The sequence below is a fragment of the Camarhynchus parvulus genome, chromosome 5, assembly GCF_901933205.1.
Source record: "Camarhynchus parvulus chromosome 5, STF_HiC, whole genome shotgun sequence".
NCBI classification, from domain to species: Eukaryota; Metazoa; Chordata; class Aves; order Passeriformes; family Thraupidae; genus Camarhynchus; species Camarhynchus parvulus.
The window spans coordinates 35,398,941-35,419,363 of record NC_044575.1 but is presented as its reverse complement, the minus strand read 5'-3'; the positions used below and the strand labels follow the sequence as shown (position 1 = coordinate 35,419,363).

At 38.7% G+C, this 20,423-nt stretch overlaps 1 protein-coding gene across 2 annotated transcripts in view; it reads right to left on the bottom strand.

Annotated features, from left to right (window-relative positions):
* AKAP6 (A-kinase anchoring protein 6) overlaps window positions 1-20,423 on the bottom strand; it is a 259,646-nt gene that overhangs the window by 145,703 nt on the left and 93,520 nt on the right. For both annotated transcript variants that reach the window (XM_030949026.1, XM_030949027.1), the window contains exon 5: window positions 8,879-9,001. In XM_030949026.1, the coding sequence (XP_030804886.1) occupies window positions 8,879-9,001 (123 nt within the window). The remainder of the gene's footprint in view (window positions 1-8,878; window positions 9,002-20,423) is intronic.

Below are 20,423 nucleotides of genomic sequence, written 5' to 3'. Positions count from 1 at the left end.
CTCACCCCTTTCTTCTCTGTCACAGCTTCTGCCACACTGGTATTAAACAATTAATGGGGCTTTTCCCTTTGTTACAACTTAAATGTGAATAACCTAATCTTCCTCACATTAAATGCTTTAGGTCTCTCAGTTTCTGTTTCTTACTCCTGATTGTGCTTGCCACCTTTTAGGTAACTCAGCCAAGTTTTGAATGCATAATTTTAGATATTGAGAAAAATTATAGTTAGCCCTATTCTCCAGGATGCCTATTTTGCAAATTAGAAGACATAGAGGCTCTTTTTGTAGATATTTTTTGTTTCAAATTCACCTAAATTCTTCTGCTGCCAGCTCTAATTTATTTTTTCTGTGTTTCACTATGTAAATTTCTCTTTGATTGTGTCTGTCCAAACATATTTCATTGTCAAAAAAAAAGTTCACATGAGGCTTCCTAAATTGAATCTCCATTTGTCTATTATCAAGAGACAACGAGGGAAGAACACAGGCAGAAATTGGCATGGGTAAAATTGCTATACAGTGAAACAATTGCTAAGTTGCCATAATCATGGCGAATTGCACACACAGCCCTCTGTATACAATTGTCCTTAATCATTTCTTGCCTTCTGGAGATACTCAGAAAAAAATATGCAGAAAGCAGTTTTCTGACTTGTTGTTCTGTCTTATCTTACACATTTCTAGGTACATCTCTTCTACCCAGAGACACCACGCCCAAAAAACTACCTAATCAAAATATGTCCAAGTTGTTTTGCCCTACCACATGCAGAATAAAAAGCCAACCACGAGATAACAGCTTTGAAAACCAAAGATGAATTCATGGGGCATAGCAGCCTTGGCAAATAGGGAGTTACCAAGGGGAAAATAACTTACACCTGTATAATATTTAAATCTTATTTAAATTTACTAACTATCAGACCAAAAAGAACTCTCTGGAATTAAATAATGCTATGTAGTTTTAAAACAGTTCTCAAAAGATTTTAGTTTCAGGGGAATATGAAGGAGATGTAATTTGTTTTATATACGGACAGACAAAAGTTTTCACGCAATTTGAAGGTGAACTAAAATTCCATCTTAGCGAAATATAGCTAATAAATTAAAATCCCAGATTATTAACCCAATTCATTTGTAGAATTAAGAAAAAGTATCATAGGAGATGCAAGTAAAAATATTTACCAATCAAAACCTCCATTCATTTCCTGGATTTTCTGTATATCTCCTGAATACTTTGGCATTGCGAACACCAAAATACAGACAATAAGTGTGCTACTTTGAGTATTTAAAATGTGAATGATATTATGCCTCTGTGTAACATAGCACAGAACCATGGGAGTGGTCAATAGCTCTTGGCAGCTATTTAAATGTTGCTGAAAGTGGGCTTGTTCGTCCTTTGAGATGCTGGCATTATATTTTTTAATGATTTACAATCTCCAAATTTTATAAATATAAATTTAATTTCATTTCCAAAACCAAATTACTGACTACATCTATATTGATAATACCAGCATAACAATACTAAAATTTCAGGCAATAGTCTGCATTTTAATAGTCAAAAAAATTACAATTAACAGAGTTCCTACATAAGCATGATGCAATTTATTAGTAAAATAAACATTAATTTCAAATAATTTTAAAGGTGTTTCAAAAATTATTATGATAAATTTGTGTACAGAGCATGACCAGGTTGTCATACACAAAGCTCCAAAGCTTCTAAGTCACAATTTATGTGAAAATACTTTTCACTAAAATTTTCTTATTTAGGTTAGTGCCTAGTGTTTTATAATGGTGATTTGATTTCATTGTATTATTATAGTCTCTGAATCTCCTATATGCAAATAATGTCTTCTGCAGGCCAAACACACAACAGACCCAGTGGAATCCCTTTCACTACTCAGACTTACAGGATCTCCTTTCTGGGATACCTCAGGACCTAAAAATTTTACAGCTTTGGGTAGTAAGAATTGAGAGGGAGTGAACATTTGCAACACCACTAAATCAAGTTATCCTGCCTTGCTCAGATTTACCAACAAGTGCAAGTGAATTAAAAAATTTCCCAAAGTCTGAATTCTAACTTTTTAAACCTCAAACATCATGCATTAAAAAAACCAAAACAAGAAAGCAATACATTTGTTTTTGAGGCACAGATCATACACTATGTTTTCATACATCTAGAATACAAGACTTCAAAATCCTCACAAGTGAGAGTTCAGATTTTGAACATTACAATTTCCCTTTTCCTTCAGTAGAAGAAGCAAAGCTATTTTAGGATGACATCCTAATATGCTCTGCCTCTGGTTTAATGCCTTCTCTGTCCAGAGATGACTGTAGCTCTCAGAGCTAGAAAAGCTGGTACAGTTGTCCATGAAGATATTTAACAACCAATATGTTACAGGCAGGCCCAGCAGACCTACATTTTACTATGGGGCCCTATCCCCTTCCTATAGAAAACTGTGTAAGTCTGGGGGGTAGCAAAGACTGTCCTGGGAAGGTTCAAACCAATCAAAAACCAAAGTAAATGCAATATTCTTTTAATATGCAGCTGTACAAAATACCTACAAAAGAGTAAGTATCTACAAATTTTAAAGACAGGATAGAAAAAAAAGTAGTACTCTTAAGAGTATGAAGTCTCTAGGAAAATTACAAAGAAACTATTTCATATACTACAAGCTTGCACAAAACAAACTTCTGGAGTGGGACTATGTGTATAGGAAGACAGTAAATGGACATTCTCTTCCTTCATTAAAAACATATATGGTAATAACTGACCCAAATCATAATAGATCTACTTCTGTGGTCCTAGGATCATAACCATGGCCCACTCTTTCTCCTATACAAAGAAAAGATTTGTGTCAGCTCTTCTTCATTGCATGACCTTATGGGAATTGTCTTTAGATCAAATGCAGTATTTTTGCATTGGTCAGGACAGCAGTGCTGTTATTAGAAGGGCAATATACCTGGATTTTCTTTCTTATATGCTTGCTTTTACTCCTCCTTACTCACCAAAAATGTTCTTTAAATTTGAAGAACAGTCCAAACAGTTCCAAAACCTCTATTTTTCCCACAGTCTGCAATTTACATTCTCTGGGTTGAGACTATAATACAGGTACAGCCAAATGTATTGAAATGACAGCAACATTTCCTATGCTTTAACTCAAGAAACAGAAAAGTTTACATAGAGGTTATTTGGTTTACAGATTTTGAAAGCTGAATAATAGTCAAAACTGACAATATACTTGTATTCTGTTTGTTTAAGTTTGCTGTCTTACATCCTATTAAATCATTTTATTAGCCTGTGAAATCTGCTGAGTTTAGTCTACCTCTCTTATTAGTAAGTTCTGCAGACTGTTTCCAATGGAAAAGGACACACATTCAGGAACCCATGCACACTCAAAATGCCTTTCAAGATAAAAAACATCATAAAATTTAAAAATTCAAACAAATAATAGGCTAAACAAATTCAAATCCAAATCCTTAGAGAAACAAAATATTAGGCCACTCATGGTGCTCACTCTTTAGTGCCATCATCCTGAAGAAAATATTCTATATTTTGAGGAAATTATCTAAATTAGCTGCCATGCACGTTGGAAATTCCCGCATAGCAAAAGTACAATACATAACTTAGCCATTTCAGAAGCTTTAATAACTTTAATAAAATTACCATTACCGCTGCTACTACAAAAACAGTTGGTAGATTAGCCCAAGGCATGTGTATTTAACCTTATTTTCAATAAGAATAGATATTTAATACTTCTCTAAACCGACATTTTTCAGAAAATTAGATTTTCCAGGGAGATGAGAATGATTTTTTTTTTCAGACATAGCAGTCTTGTTACAAACAGACAATCAGGTATCATGAACTATCACTGAGGCATCATTACTCCACCAACACAATTTCTTAAAAGTGAAAATACAATCTATTTTCTGTATGAAGGCATTTGCTATTTTCAGCTCAGAAACTGCTGAGCTATGATGTGGCCAGAAACATTTATAACAGAGACAGAAAAATTCTTATTTCATTTCTCTTTGGATAATAAAACTCAAGCCCTCTGTATCTTAAGAAGAATTTGGTTCTGAATGGAGATGAATCTTTATGTACAGAAGGAAAGGAAATGCTAGTGTGAATCAACTTGTCTAATTTGCTTTGAAATACCAATGATGCTTGCACTATGATATTTTTAAGACTCTAACAAGTAAAGTAAATATGGTGACTAAGAAGGTTAATATAATGAACTGATTCTGGGCTAAAAAGAATTTTAATGGGGCACAAAGCTTGTGACTAAATCGGAGTAAATATTACTGACAGGGATCTGAAATAAAAATTAAGAAATTACTATTCATAGATATTATCAGTTAGTATACCCAAACCACATTTTGTACTGCAATAACTACTTGCAATCCTTACCACCTGTGGTCTTTACAGGACAATATTTGCTATTCTAGTTTCAACTAAGCAGAATATATATTTTTGCCTAAACTCTCGAAGAAGCAAGAACAGTCTTACTGGACAAAAATGGAGAAAAATGCTTGACTACTAATTCCAAATTCCTAAGAAGACTTTACCTTAATTAGTTTTATCTCTACTGAAAAAATAGTTTGCCAACATCTACTAATAATGCAAGAAGTATTTAAAAAGTTGCATCTAAATAAATGTAAGATACTATATTTTTCATTTGCAGGATCCCATTTCAATATCTTGTGTTCCCTAGCCCTAAGTATGACTCCAGACACAGAAATGGCTTAGTACAATGACCTAAGCACACCACACTACAGTGCAAAAGTAGGAGTTGTGCAGCAACAAAAACACAAAGTACTGTGTTAGCAGCAAAGGAAAAAGTTAAAACTATAAAAGTTCCAGGCCTCAGCAAATAAATATAGTACCTTTTGTGTAAACCTTCTCCTCAGTGGTTCTTTGCAGCAGCTAGTTTACTTCTTTACTGTGCTAAAACAATGTATCTTATCAGGCCATGGATAAAGTTTTTGTCTTTTTTGGCCAACTAAAATGGTCAAGAGATACATGGTGTACTCTTATTTGTCAAGCTGGTTAGAAAGTCTGCTTGGTTTCACAAGCACAGCGGTACCACCTAGACCGATGCTTTTAGCTCATAAGCTGCCTTCAGGACATTGTTTTTAATGAAAACTCATTTGCATACCACTAAGTCTAAGCACAGAGTGTGCTAGCAGCTGATTTTGATCAGGGTGCCAATGGGCAAGAATCAGCGTAACAGAAAAGAAGAGATACAAAAGATGAAGTGAATCAGGAACCATTTTCCTTTTTGGTAAGGCAAATGAAGCTATCTTTTCATTAGGAACTGATTTTAGCCTAATTGTTCAAAAAATTTAAAACCTTCTTCATTTTCTCTCTAGTAGGACTGACTGAGACCTTTGTGGAAAAGTAGATTTCTACTGAAAAACATGCCTGTTTTATGAAAACATATTAGTGTTTTCAACATCTGCTGGCTTGGGTGGCTGCCTGCAGAGCGCCAGATGTTCAAGGGGTTGCTGCTCCATGTCAGCCCTTCCATATGAATGGGAAGCACACAGCTCCCAAATCAGTTTAACCAATATTACTGAGTTGTGAAGACCTGTAAAATTGAAAGAATAATTTCAGTCACTATTTCAGGGATCTCTGAGAGCATTTCAATTTATAGATTTGTGCTTTGGTGTTATCTAAAATGAAGCATATAGCAACCTTTGTTCTGCACAACATCAGGGAGTTAGGTTTTAAAATTTGCAAGAAAACTGTTCTCTAAGCTGAAGATTGTCTATTACAGCATGCATTCAAGATGTAGAATACCTTTCAGTTTGTAGAAAAAAATCATACTCCTTAGCAAAATGTTTCTCATCATGGCAAAATCTATGGCGTGTAAGTTGTAACTGTGATTTTAAGAACGAAATTCCAATAGGTCTTACAGTTACTAGTTATAATTGTAGTGTATTTGGGTATCAGGCCTGTGCCTGCACACACACACAGTGCATTTAGTTGTGAATTCCCTTGGTGGCCCAGGAAGTCCCCAGCTAGTCTCTGTGCAGACGAGCTAATTGGAAAAAAAAGACCGAATTGAGGAGAGGCTGCCTTCCACCTTCATCACAGCGTGCTTCACTGTTTCAGGAGCTGTCCAGGCAGGACCACCAGACACTTACAGAGATACCTCTGCAGGCAGCTCTTGCTGAGCCAAGAGCAACAGACAAACACTATTCATGTGCTTCGAAGTGTTGATTAACATCCTTGTGGACAGTATTGCCAGGCCAGGTATAAGAATTAACAAGAATAATTATTTGGGGGAATTGGACCAATTTAAGCTGATGTCATGCTATGACACTTGAATTGCCATCCTGTTCAAGAGATTTGACTCCTCACATGAGCATTACTTTATGTAAAGATTTTCATAAGTTGATGCTGTAGGTTTCTTGTGATGCCTTTTTTTTTAACTCACTCTATTTATGTGTCTGTGCCGCACCATTTCTTGAAATGTCAAAGATGAAGAAAAGCAAGGCTGAGTGGGTAGAGATTTTAAAATTCAAACCTTTTTCAACAGTTTACATTAAAAACGTAAAGTGACAGCCTACAATTTTACATACTGGAAAATTTGGAAGAAGCCAACAACCTTCTCCTTGTCACCTCTGCAGAACTTTTCCCAACCAATGACAAAGGGAACAAGCACATTTTTTGTGTTTTCTTGCTCCTGTTATTTTCTTTTCTTAAATTTTGACAAAAGATATTTCATTCATAAATGCAAAATATTCCCCCTTTATGACACAAATTTTGTTGTCACAACAAATGTATTTCAAAGAAAACAGTATCACATTTAATGGAATTGAGACCCTGTGCCAAAGGCTAAGGACATATCCCTACCAATAAAATCAACTACTTCAAGTTTTCACCCATTCTATGATGAGAAAACCTGCACCACTGAGGAAAGAGTTATGAGTTATGCTGGTGTAGATGCACTACAATAGAAACAACCAAGACATTTTCTTTGTTTTCCCATCTAGTTTCCTACCAGTGTCTGTATTATAAACCTGTAAGTCTGGAACCTAATCATGTAAAGTTCCAAATCCTTTACTTCAGCATATCTTAGGTGAGTCTGACATGGATAACCTGACTGGCAAAAGAAGAAAATGAGAAGTATAAGTCCCTCATACAAGCCACAATCACCATGGCCTTACAATGCTCAACTAAGGGAAATTTCAACAGTGAGCTTAACACAAATTGAAGTTCATATACTTCTGTTTAAACACAGATTAGGATGTCTGACAGATAAAAGCCACTGAAAAGCTGACAATCTAGTTAATACAAATAACTATCTTCCATGCTACAAAATGCCCTGTATTTTCTGCTGTGTAGAAACTAGTATAATAGCCATTTTCTGAAATCCAAGAAACAAAACTCAGGTATGGTTTTTCAAGTTATGCAGTGAGTTTTTCACTGGATATAGATGCCATAAAATAATTATAATATTATCAAATATAAAATAGAAACTGAACCATTCTTTAGATATTTTAGTCCTGCAATGAAGTAAAAGAAATTCGCACCTTGCTTCATAGCATAATGATCCTGAAAGCGTATGAGGATTTTCTTAGCCCAGATAGACAGAGGGCAGCTGGGAGCCTAACTACTGACAGGGGAAAGTACAGGTGCCCACATACTCTTTTTTCTGGACTACCTCTAGCAATGATGGAGTTGCCTCTGAGCTACTATTCCACATTCCAGTTCTGATATAGATGGGTTTGGCCTTACCTCCCCAAGAACCACATGGCAAAGCTGGAAGTAATTTGTCTGCAAATGAGCTACCGTGCGCCTCCCCATGGAAGAAAGGGAAAACGAAACTGACTGTGAAAGTTACTCAGCCTGATGATTGCCCTGTTACCTGGAATATGTTTCTTTTTATCCAGTCAAGAGTGGAAATTGTGATTCTACTCATAAAAGTTTCTCATCAGAAGTTTCATGTTGCAGAGTACAAAGAAAACAAATTGAAGCGACCAATGGCTTTTCTGAGATCTCTTTTCACAACGTGCTCTGTGCCTTCAGAGCACCTGTAAACACAATGGGAATCATGGAACTGAGCATGTGCAGAAGGCAAGGCAAAAATCTGAACTCTGCCACAAAAAACAAAATCTGCAACATAAGAAAAAATGAAGCGTCTTCATACCAGATTTGATAGACTACCACGATGGGCACTTAATCCAGTGACTGCCCATAGGCACTACTACAACAGAAATGTTTAAGAGCAACAGACACGAGAGCTTTCTGCATAGCTGAAACCCCAAAGACAGTTTTCAGTTTGGTTTTAACAGTATATGTAGTTGATGTATACTTGATTAATTTAATAATGGTCACTCCAGCATTACGGTAGGGATTAAGATGACATTTTTTCCTGTAACGCATCACATGACTTCCTGGGACTGTCAAATAATTTTTTACCATAATATTATCAGAGACTGGAAATGAGGCTGAGCTTTGGGGGTTTATGATCTCATGTGGGCTCAGCTAATGCACTGTCTCATATAACTGGGGTGTCTAGGTCATTGGCTCAGAGTAGTGCTATCACCACATTTTCTTTCATTTCATACTGGTAAGAACCTACGATTTTGGCAGAAAGAGAGGAAATTTCTTAGCTTAATTTTCTGTACTTTTTTTTTTCCTTTTTACCAGCTAGAGTAGTTTAATTTTTACAAAGCTATCAGTACATATTTCAAGTACAGAAAATAATTTGTTGGTATCTTCATTAAAATAATTTGTTGGCATTTTCATTAAAATAAACTGCAATGCTGCAAACCTTACATTAAAATATAGATGCACACTAGTAATTAAAAAGTAATAATCAAATAAAAAGCATAGCAGAACACTTCAATTACAGACAGCAATCATAGTATAATCTTGTCCTACCAAGTGTGTCTCCAGGTATAGTTTCAGGCTGTCTGTCTCTGCTTTAGGAGGAGTCCAGTTCTCTGTTGTTTCCATGGCTTCATTTAACCAGCGAATGAATTCATCCAGCTTGCTTACAAACCCCTTACCATGTAAGAAAAAAGAAAGTACAAGTAAAGCATTGGTTAGTAAAATGGCAATGTGAAAAATGTATGCTCAATTTTATTATATTTTTTAGCCAAAAGAGTAAAATTTTACCTCTTACAACCTAAAACAAACAAACAAACAAACAAAATTATTAGAGAGTGGTCTTTTGGTAACTGAGTAGCAGAATAGTGTTTCTGGGAGTAATCCAACGTGATATTTTGGGACAAGACAATGTGGGATCCATATGACTGTGATGAAACAGAGAAAACAGCAAAGTTTTAGAGAATATGAGGGAGATATATAAAAAGCTTCATAGAAATTATAATGAAAATTGAGCTTAAGACCTTGCAATGAGCAGACTGGGTTACTATGAGCACTGAGTGTTGACATAAGGACTGAACAAAGCTGTATTAACAAGGTATACACAGCAGACCGAGGGAAGAAATTACTTGTCAGAACTTGGGTGTTGTGATTCCTGTTTTGGTTCATAGCGTGAGACTCAGAGAGAGGAAATCAAACAGTAGATGAGGCAGAATATATAGCATTTAATATAAATATTGCTGATTGCATTTGAGCCACACAGATGGTGCTCCGGAGAAGACAGGAGCTCCTGCTTCTCAGGAGCACCATTTATTTCAAGATTAGTACCAATTATATTGTCTGATTAAAAATAGTACCCCTGAATTTACATGATTGGATGATTCTATCAGCACATACTGAGTACAGATAATTTTACCGAAGTCTTATCCACCACAAAGCAAGAGAGTAAATGGAATAAACTGGCCGTGATGTTTATAAGCACCCTGAAAATTAACTCTGAAGAGGAATGTGCATCTATTACAAGTGTTGTAAGACTAGATTAAGTTAGGTCTAATACTGGTTATATTATTAGTCATTAGCTATGAATTTCCAGCATAGTGGAAATTTTAATTTCCAGTTGGGTAACAACTCAGTATATACACTCAGTACCTCAGTCTCCCTACTCTAGTAAATGATTTCTGCTAATTATTAGTCCATTCAGATGGCTAAAAGCAAACTAAGCATAGAACTTTTAAACATTCCTGAGTGTCTCAGAAGCCCAAATCCTCTTCTCCAAAGTTGCACATGAAACTGGAATTCTAAACAAGTCAGAAAAAGGAGTCTGAGCAGTAGGTGCACAGCTATGTTATTTATAGGGGCAACGGTAATAACCAAGACCAAGCAGAACCACACTTCCTTCAAAATTCAAGGAAGAAGAGCCATTTTGGTCCAGCACTGCCAAGAATCAGGATCCAGCAACCAACTCTTGGCTCCGAGGTGAAGCAGCAGTGCTTCTAAACCAAAGCTAGAGTCTGGTAGGAAGCTGCAGTGCATACTGCAGGCATGACAGCACCCACTTCAGCACTTTGAGGACTTTAATTTTTTTATGTGACTCCCCACAAGACCTCAAGATAAGGAGACTATTGCTGTCTCTATTTATGGAATCCACTGTATATCAAACCATTATAAGGAAGAAAACTGGTATTGTGCAGGTTTCATTGTAGGCTATTTTCCAGGGCATTCCAGAAAGAGGGGAAAAAAGACTGGGAAAGCAATCCAGTGGCTATGGTGACTGAGACAACGCACCTTTATTCTGGGGCAAGTAATGAAGGCAAATACATCTGCTGTCTCCCAACAGCAGGCTATCATACCACAGGATTTATGTTCCCCCATGTCAATCTACAGACAGGGGCAGGGGCAAGATGTTCTCCTTGCTCCATTGCTTACTTTCTTCCAGCTCACAGTAGGGCATGAGATGCCAGACTGGCAGAGGATTGAGAGACGTGAGCTGAGGAGGAGAAGAGCAGGAGGAGTAAAGTCCTTCTTGTCCCTCCAATAAATCTCTGCCTGCATTTTAGCAACGTGCTGTCCTTGAGAGACAAGGTGATATGGTAAGCAAAAAGAAAAAAAAAAAAAAGTCTCTCTCTTGTATATGCGTCATGTATTTTACAGAGACAGACACGTATAACATCTGTCGGCAGTACTCAATGTCTGTATGCCTTCAAAAGGGTGCTTGGAAACACTGAAGGCTTGCAGCAGTATAAAAGGCAACTATTAGCCACGGAGTTACTTCTGTCCTCTCACAAAACCTGACTGTGTTGCAATGTCTGCTACTTCCCGCTGGTGCTCAGACACTCGCAAGCATCCAGCTCCAACAGGCTCGTGTGTCCCCTCACCGCCCAGGCCAGGCGGGCTGCGGGCCCCAGTGCGAAGCGGGGAATGCCGAGGCCTGGACAAAAAAACATAGAGGCAGTCTCCTACAAAGCCACCATGAGGCACCTTATCTACGAAAAGAAAAAGAAAAAGAAAAAGAAAAAAAAAGAAAAAGAAAAAGAAAAAGAAAAAGAAAAAGAAAAAGAAAAAAAAGAAAAAGAAAAGAAAAGAAAAAGAAAAGAAAAGAAAAGAAAAAGAAAAAGAAAAGAAAAAAAAAGAAAAAGAAAAAGAAAAAGAAAAAGAAAAAGAAGCTGGAAGCGCCAGTGCCACCTGGCACGTTGGGACCGCGGCGGGGGACACTGCGCCCGAGGGGAGCCCGCGGCAGGGGGAGCAGCGGCCGCGGCCAGCCCCGGCGGGCTCGCTTCTGCCAGGCTGCACAAATCACAATAATCCTACCATTTTTCAAATGACGGCTATAAAATTTTATTGAAACCATTCACAAGCGCACATCTGTAGCAGCCGAGCGCGGCGGAGCGCGGGCCGCGGGAAGGGCAGGGCGAGACTGGCGGCGCGGGCCGCCGGCTGAGGGAGCGCCGCGCGCCCGCCCGCGCGCCGTGCCTGGGCCCACAGCGCCACCTCCCGGCGCCGGGACGGCACCGCGGGGACAGCACGGCGGGGACACCGGCGACGGCACACCAGCGAAGGGACACCCCTCTGCGCATACCGGGGCACAGATTACAGACGGTCCGGTTTCAGCTGCTAGAGAGCGTGAGAAATAGAAAATTATTTGTATCGCAAATTGCACGTGAGATTACATCGCTCAGCAATGCAGGTCCCACTTCATTCGCCCTGAATTAGTGATCAAAACAATGCCCCCGGGTTTTCTTTTTCACAGCGGTGCCCAGGATTCCATCCTACTTATCTGAATAGCCTGATGCCGGGGGGAAGGAAGGAGCCGCCTTGATGAGCCAGCCGCCAGCCCCGCGGCTCCCCTTGGCCGGGAGGGAGCAGCCCCGGCTCGGACACTGAACCCCGTGCCAGGATCCCCGAGCCGGCGGCTCGGGAGGGACGGACCCGGCCGGACCCTGAGCTGGTTCCCACAGGCTCCGAGGCTGAGGCCAGTGCCCGCCGCCGGCTGTAGCCGAGCCCTGGCACGAAGGACCCTGCCCGGCTGGGCTGGGCAGCCAAAGGCACGAACAAACGCCGCCTGCGCTCCCACGCTTAGAGAAGGAGCGGTATCGGAGGTCCATGTAGCGCTGTCACAACTACAGATCCGGATCTTTAATCCCCCTAAGGCTCATAACAGAGTGGAAGCCCAAAACATAACTTATCCCTCACTGAAGGGCCACTCCCCTCCGCAGACTGACCACCACGGAGCCGGTTCTGTGCAATCAAGGTGGCCTAGTTAACTAGAGTTCAATTAATGATGTACATGTCGTCAGGGACACAAACAGCATTAGAATAGCTCCTCTCCTTACCATCTCAAATGTTTCCCAGGATATACGTTTTAAATAAAAGGTGAAGACAAAACCAGTTCTTAAAAATAATGTGGAAAACATTGTCTTACAACACAGAAAATCTATTGTGACTCTCTCACAGAGATATTTTTAAAAACAGATTACAAGATGAATTATATTAAAACAAAGGATAGGCAATCCTAAATAGATAATCCTAAACCCCAGTCCAGGAATATTCAGTGAAAGAAATAAATTCATAGGATGACAAACTTTAACCAAGAGAGGAGATTTTTTTGTCTCTTCATTTAATAAGATATTTATGAAAACACTTTACATCTCTTTCTAGACACTTCATACCTTTCTGCCTTTTAAAATTGAGATTATGTTTTTCTTTCTCTAGATATTTTTCTTCATAATTTTTAAGATGGGAAAAAGGAAGACGTTTCAACAGGTAAAAACTTCAGTAAAGGTATGCTGCCTTTTCCTGTGTAAGGGTCTGATCTACGCAGCATCAAACAACAATGAAAATACTGTCAAATCTACCCAACTTGTACTTTGGTAGAAATTTACAGGAAATTAAAACATTTTATTTTCCATCAAAATTTACTGGAAGTTGAAAACTCACAGCTGGCTACACTGAATCCAAAAATTACTGTACAATTCCTCAGAGAGAATCAAAGGGACAGAACAGAAAAAAGACACACCAATATAATCCATTCTCTGCCTTTAGAGCAGCTGGTTCAGTTTTGCAAATATAATAGTTTCGCACTGCTAGCAACTAGACATAAAAACTCGAGCTCCTACAGCATAAAATTATTCTTAGTCTACACTGCTTAGTAGAGAAACAAATGTTTCTGGTTGTTATTGGATGATTTGTAGCTGCTTCTGTAGTAAAGTTTGAAGATAATGATAAAGCCATACCTCACATGGGAAATTCTTAAACATTGACCTTTAAAACCTTCAGCTTTCCATTTTGTTTCATGACAATTTTACAAATTCTCCAAGGGGGAAGAAAAAAGTCCTGATCACACACTCCTGAAAAAAAAACTAGAGCAAAAATGGCTTCATTTGAAATTTAGTACATAGAAAGTTGGGTTTTTTTGTGGTTTAATTCTTTTTTCTCTGGATGGATAAGAATGAAAAAGACAGACAATTCTAAGTATTGGGGGGGAGGGAGCTTAACTCAGTGTGTCTGCTTAATTATCTTATAAAATGAAAATATACTTAATTCAATTGTTCTGCACAATTAAGGAATTAATTAATTAACTGAAGTATTAAATATAAATTTGATGGGATTTGACAAAATATCTTGACACTTTATTATTAATGACCAGAACACTCAAATTTTTTGAATCACCAGAATGAGAATTCATTTGCTGAGTCATGCAAAGGCATGCTCAGAGGCCAAAGGCATACATGGATATTAGGCTGAGGAAGGATGTGCCTAGAATTGTGCCTCCCACCCTTGTTCTGTTAAACATAAGGGCATATGGAAGACACAGATGCCCCACTTGCTGCACAGGGCTGCAGGGCTCTCTATACCCAGTACAGCTGCACAAAGGATCTTGGTTTAGGCAGCCTGGTTTAGTCTGGCATGTGGGATAACAGAGCAGGAGAGCAGCTGTGGTGCTGTGCCACCAGTGGAAGAAACCCTGGAGCATGGGGGCAAGGCCTCCAGAGGTGGAACAAGTCTCATGTGCAATTTGTTACATTTAATAGGACTCTGTGTGTGTTCTATCCCAAATGTATGTCATAAGAATGGAATATTTTTAATGGACACAGAGGTAGGTAGCCTTTGGCAACCAAGCAGCTTGTGCCTGAATCCATCCCTTCCTCCTGTTTGATGGATTCTGTTTAGATATTCCTCCCTAATCAGGATGACTGTTCAGCACACCTCACTGCTCACTACCTGCACCCCGCTACTGCCTCTTGGCATGGACCAGGATTTCCTCACTCCCTGTATTTCTACAACTTCCACAGTTCCCTCCTATGCTTTCCCATTGAATTTCAGAAGTTCACCCCATCTCTGGCCACAGACCATCCATCCTCTTTTAGAAATATATCCCCACTAAGTTTCCACTTCGTAGTTTGCTGTAACAGACCCGGCAATGATATTAATGCCACCAAATGAGTCAATCAAATAAGTTTTGGTATCTGCTGGTCACAGCTATGCTTCTGGAGTTGGTGGGACAGTCAATGTTCATGGTTTAAAAGGACAAAATAGAGTCCAGGACAAATATTATGGGCTGCCAGCAAAATAAGAAGGAGTTGTTCTAACTAAAAAACTTCTGGTAACAACTAGAAAGCTAGTGATAAATATTGAAGTGCTTATGAGATTATAGAAAGGCTCCTGCTCCTGATGATATCCTTGCATGTTCTCATGCTTGTCAGGGGTGTTGCTCAGACATCTTTTCATTGGGCTAAGACCTCCCAGAAAAGCTTTACTATCACAGTCATGAAAAAACTGAGTCGGCTATCGAGTCACTTAAAACTATGCACACATGCTCTCAGCTAGGTTAACACCACTACTTGCATGAGAACTTTTAAACTTACCTAACTTCACGGCAGTGGTTTAATTTTACTTTTACATTACAAGCTCTCCTTTTTTTTTTTTTTTTGGTCAGATAGGAAAGTAAACAGTACTGGTGTTCAATAATTTTTGCACTTCAAATGATCTCATTTAGACTTTGAAGTTCAGCTTTCATTAATTGAATGGAATAGGAAAAGAGGCAGCATCTATCTCAGCTGCAGCTTTCACTTTACAACTCCAGCTTTTATTGGACTACATTTAGAATGGAAGTAAACCAAAGCCCAGTTCTGTAGTTTTAAGCTTTAGTCCAAAAGCACATTTAGGGTTACCAAAAAACAGAACGTGGAAACATGCAACCTTTTTTTATTGTTCTTACACTAAAAACAGCAGTGTTTTATATGGCTTTAGTAGATTTTTTATATGGGATTCCTTTAGATGGAGAATTTGGATATACACATTTAAGGAAATGCATATACTGAAATTAACATTGCCAAAATTATGCCATAAAACAGAGTAAGCAACTGCACCCAACTAGCATCATTATGAAAAGTTTTACAGTACTGATCCTAGATCCAATTTTGGGTTTCCATTTTGAGGAAAAAGTAATCCCAGATTTATTGTGCCTACATGGCATGGGTAGCAAATTTATTTCAATATTTTTTGGCCTGTAATTTCAAGCTATGCAATTTTAACACCACTCAATTTATTACTATTACATTTTTATTTTACATGTATGCTGGCTTATACTTAAGACACTTTTGCTCATTGCATTTCTAGAAGTACAAAGCCCTTCCAATGACCTAAAATAAGATTAAAATCAGAATAAAAGCAACACTCCAGACCATTAAATGCAAGCATTCTAAAATTATCTGACATGATAGCTAAGTCTGATGGTGGAAGGTCTACTCTGTTCCACAAGCCTCAGCGTGGAAGCACCAGACAACAGTGCTTGTTAAATCACTACCCCAGACCTTTTTTCTTTCTACCTTCCCTTTTATTACACAAAGGGAGTTCTCTTCTTAAAAGAATTGGTTATGAGGCTGTGTGCTTAAAAATGAATGCCCAATTTTGTTGCAAGCCAGCAGTGTTGTAAAGTTTGTTCCCAATTTACAAAAAGACTGAGCTCACAGAGGTGTCTGTGTACAAGGATGGGCTGGCTCTTAGGGCACTTCTATCACAGAATACATTAAGAAAGCCCTTTGTCTGACCACAAAAGGACTTGCATATTAGTCTCAGGAGGAACACATTCCTGCCCATGGACTTTATTTTCAAAAGGATAAAAGTGTGCTTTCTTCATAGGCAAAGGTAAGGCAAAGAAATCCAGGTACTCAAGAGGATGAGGCTGCAACAAACTGCCACGGTCAATTTAATTGGAGGTAGAGCCAGAGGCAACCATAAAACCATTAGCAATACAGATGTTAGGGATCCCAAAGGAACCAAGATGCCACAATGGAAAATATTCTTTGTGTGATATTGTCAAGATTCTGTGACCGGCAGTGACCTCACAGAAACCAAACTGACCAAACACATTGGTAGGATGGAAATACTTAACATGCAGTTCAGGATATATTCACAAACAATTCAGAAGTACAACTTGGAGGCTTTCTCCTAAAGAAGTGCCACATTTACTCAATAATCACAGTTTATCAGAATGTGTGCCTTAAATGCTCCCTCCAAATTGGTTAAAGATCAAATCTTTTTCTTAGTGGACATCCATATAAAGACATAAGAACTTCTATATGTTATCTAGAAGTTAAGCATCTCAAAGACTGTTTAATTACACAAATCTTTCCTAAGTGCCACCTCTAGGCTATGTGCCCACCTACCACACACAGACATTATTATTAAATGCTTTTTCTCTAATGGGCATCTATTGAATAGGCCATGAATTATGGAACTTTCTGTTCCATAACCACAGGATAGTCACTGGCTCATTATTTTTCCTGGGTTTAGAGTCCAAGCTATTTTTCCATACTGTATTCTTACTATACCAGGAATAGCAAAAATGTTTAACTTCTCAGTTTCCTAAAGCCTTCTAGATGAAAGAGCCATAATCATAAAGGTAGGATTTGCTTTAAAAGCATGAAAAGTGAAGAGAAACATGTGAAGTGTTACTTTTCAATCCACTATAAACAGCTACATTTGACAACAGTGCAGCCAATTGTACAACAGAAAGTTCACCACCCCAATGGGACTGTTGACTTTTTTCTGCTTTTAGACAAAAAGCAGGTTATGGTAATCTGAATATTAAAAATCATTCTTTAATATAGCTCTGTAGATACTTAAACTTTTCCACGATGCTACAAACATAATTCTTTCTTTACCCTATGCATTGTCTTACCTTTGGCTCAAGGTGAAGATCTACTTTCTCTTTGAAAGTACTATCACAAGGCCTACACTGCTGTTAGAAACTTGCAAGATCTAAAACAGGGATTCTCAGTACCTGCAGATTCACTGTGGAGCAAAGGCAGATATGGGAAAACTAAGCCAATGCTTCCAGAGAACCCTGTTCTAATTCTTAGATTAGCAGAGAAGATTCCAACACCAGTGGTAACATTTCCCCCAGCCTTTTGAAGAATCAGTGAACACCGAGAACCACAGAAACAAAATCCATGGGCTGGAAGGACAGTGCTGGGGAGAAGCACATAGCCATGAGGCCAAGAGAGCTGTGCATAGGAATGCAATACAGCAGCATGGGAAAAGCCAGTGTCATTGTGGCTTTGCATGGGTTGAAGAGCAGGGTGGACTGGCAGAGAGAAGGAAGCAGAAAGACAGGAACACCAGATTCTTCCATCATTTAAAGAATCCTCTGGTATGAACTGAACACCAGTATGGGCTGGTTGTAAACCTCCAGAAACGCCATCTGCTCTGATGGCAATGGCTGCTGGCATCTCTTCATGCTGACGTGGCCATGTGTCCCACCTGAGATGTAGCCTTAACAGGAACAGAGCCAGACAAAGTTCCTGCATTCATTCAGGTGAGGATTGAGGTCACACTGAGAAAATATGGGTGCTATACCTCAAAAGCAGTGTGAGGTTCAAAGCACTCCTGGGGACTGAGTAAATAAATGAGCACATCCTTCGTGGTACAGAGAAATTCTACATCTGCATTCACATTCTGGATGACAGACAGTAATTTTGCTTAACTGCCTCCTAAGTTATCATGCCCACTATTTTGAATTCCAGTTATTTTCAAAGCGGGGCAGTGGGCATGAGCCCTGTGGTGGAGGCGGCACGTGCCGCCTGCCAGCGCTGCTGAGCCACCAGAGAGAGTGGGAGGGACACTGACCAAAACACACCCCTGTACACAGACAAGCTTCATCTCCACTGGCTTATGCAGGCACAGAGGTATCAGCTAAAGAAGCAAATACTTTCCACTGTTCTAATCAGCACTGGCTTCTGTCAGAAACCCTCTACAGTGTGGATCTGTATTAAAATGTTTTCAGCATTCAACTTGTTCAGCATTCTGAAAGTGGGAGAAATTGCTGGGGTACACTGGAAAAAGGTTCCTTAGGGAACAATACTGAAACTATGGAGTAAATAGTATAAGCACCAGAAAGGAGAAACCCACGAGTTGAAGGAGACCAAGAGCCCTGAAAATGAGACAGAAACAGAATGAACAGACTATAACGAAATGGGACATATGCAGGGAGAAAAATGGAGGAGGAGGAAATACAAGGACAAGAAAAAATAGCTATTTTATAGTTAGTTTAAAAAAAGAAGGAAGTGTGATGGTCTTTGGCAATAAAACAGGCAGGCAGAAGCTCTGAGACTTAAAAGTGGAACAGTCAGAAGTCAGATATTGAGTGATCTGAGTCATGTACAAACTTCTGAAGGATTGTACAAGTCTGGTCTTCAAAGTTAATCATACTACTAGGATTGACATATAGTTTCTAAAAATATATTTATTTAAAAAGAGCAATGTCTTTTATTGGTCATGTCACACAGAAACTCTCCTTGCTCTTAAAACAACTTTTTTTTCTGAGTAATTTCTTTTCTACATAAAATTCAGGAGGTCTAAGCAGCATCTAGGAAACAAAGAAAGATGCCCAAAGCATCTAATACAGGATAAGTTTTGTCTTATGTATCACAGCATCAAATATACTAAACTAAAGCCTTCTTAGCTGATACTTTTTAGGTGATCCTGTCTAAGTCAAAGACTTACCACATCTAGAGATCAGTTAAGACATGTGAATGTTTTTCGGTCACATATTCTTGTTTCACTCTGTAAACTAGGGAGAAAGAATGTCTCCAGAAATTTGTAGCCAAGGATGAGAACAGCAAATAAATCTGCCTGAGCCACAAAAGATGATGCCAGTAATTCCCAGAAAGGGGCACTTCAGCTCTGCAGCAGCAGCTGGAAGGAATGTCCGGATTCTGAAGGGACCATGAGCACAGCACAGGAGAGGGGCCTGTCTTTGGTAAAAATGCCAGACACCAAACTGAGCTATTAAGTAGTGTATAAAGGATAGTAGCACAAAGCTGTAGTAAATTCACATCCACTTTACAGTCCCAAATTCCTTTCTTTTTTTTTTTGTGCACTCTAAACTAGAATAGAAAATGTAGAAGTTAGTTCAAGATCTCTTGTTTGAAAGTACAAATTTATTATTTATTCTACAGGTCCTAGAATCTATTCTACAGGACCAAAAATCATGTCTCCTGATAAGTACTGTTCCCTTTCTTTCAATTTGAAATGTTTGTTACTCAGAAAACTAGATGCAAGCTCTAATGATAATGGAAGTCTCTAAATAAGATCTTAATTTTCAGCAAATATAGGACTTAGCCTGATGCTTTGTAAAAGTGCTGCCAATATAACTATGGATGTTGAAGCAACTTACAGTGATGTAAGGGTACTTGGAAGTACTGCATTTCCTCTTCATGTAATTATTTTAAATGTTGTGTTGACAACATAATTTATTTTCAGATTTTTTTTACAGCTAATGTATGTATTGATTATGAGATGAACTGCATCCAAAAGACAAACTAATCTCTATTTACAACTTTATCCATATTAGATCCTTTATGTAATAGATTAATATAAAGCTTTATTCTGCTCTGAAAAATAGACAATTATGGATGGCCATCATTCCTTGGTTTACATACCCTGAGTATTTTGGCTTCAGAGAGTGTACTGGGGGTGGAACGCCCTTGTGCAGCTGCTATTTCCAGCTGATGGTCAGCTGCTACCTTGCTCGTGCATGTTGAGCACTGAAGGACACTCAATTTGAGCTGTAGAGGCACCTCCCCTAATTGGTCCCAAC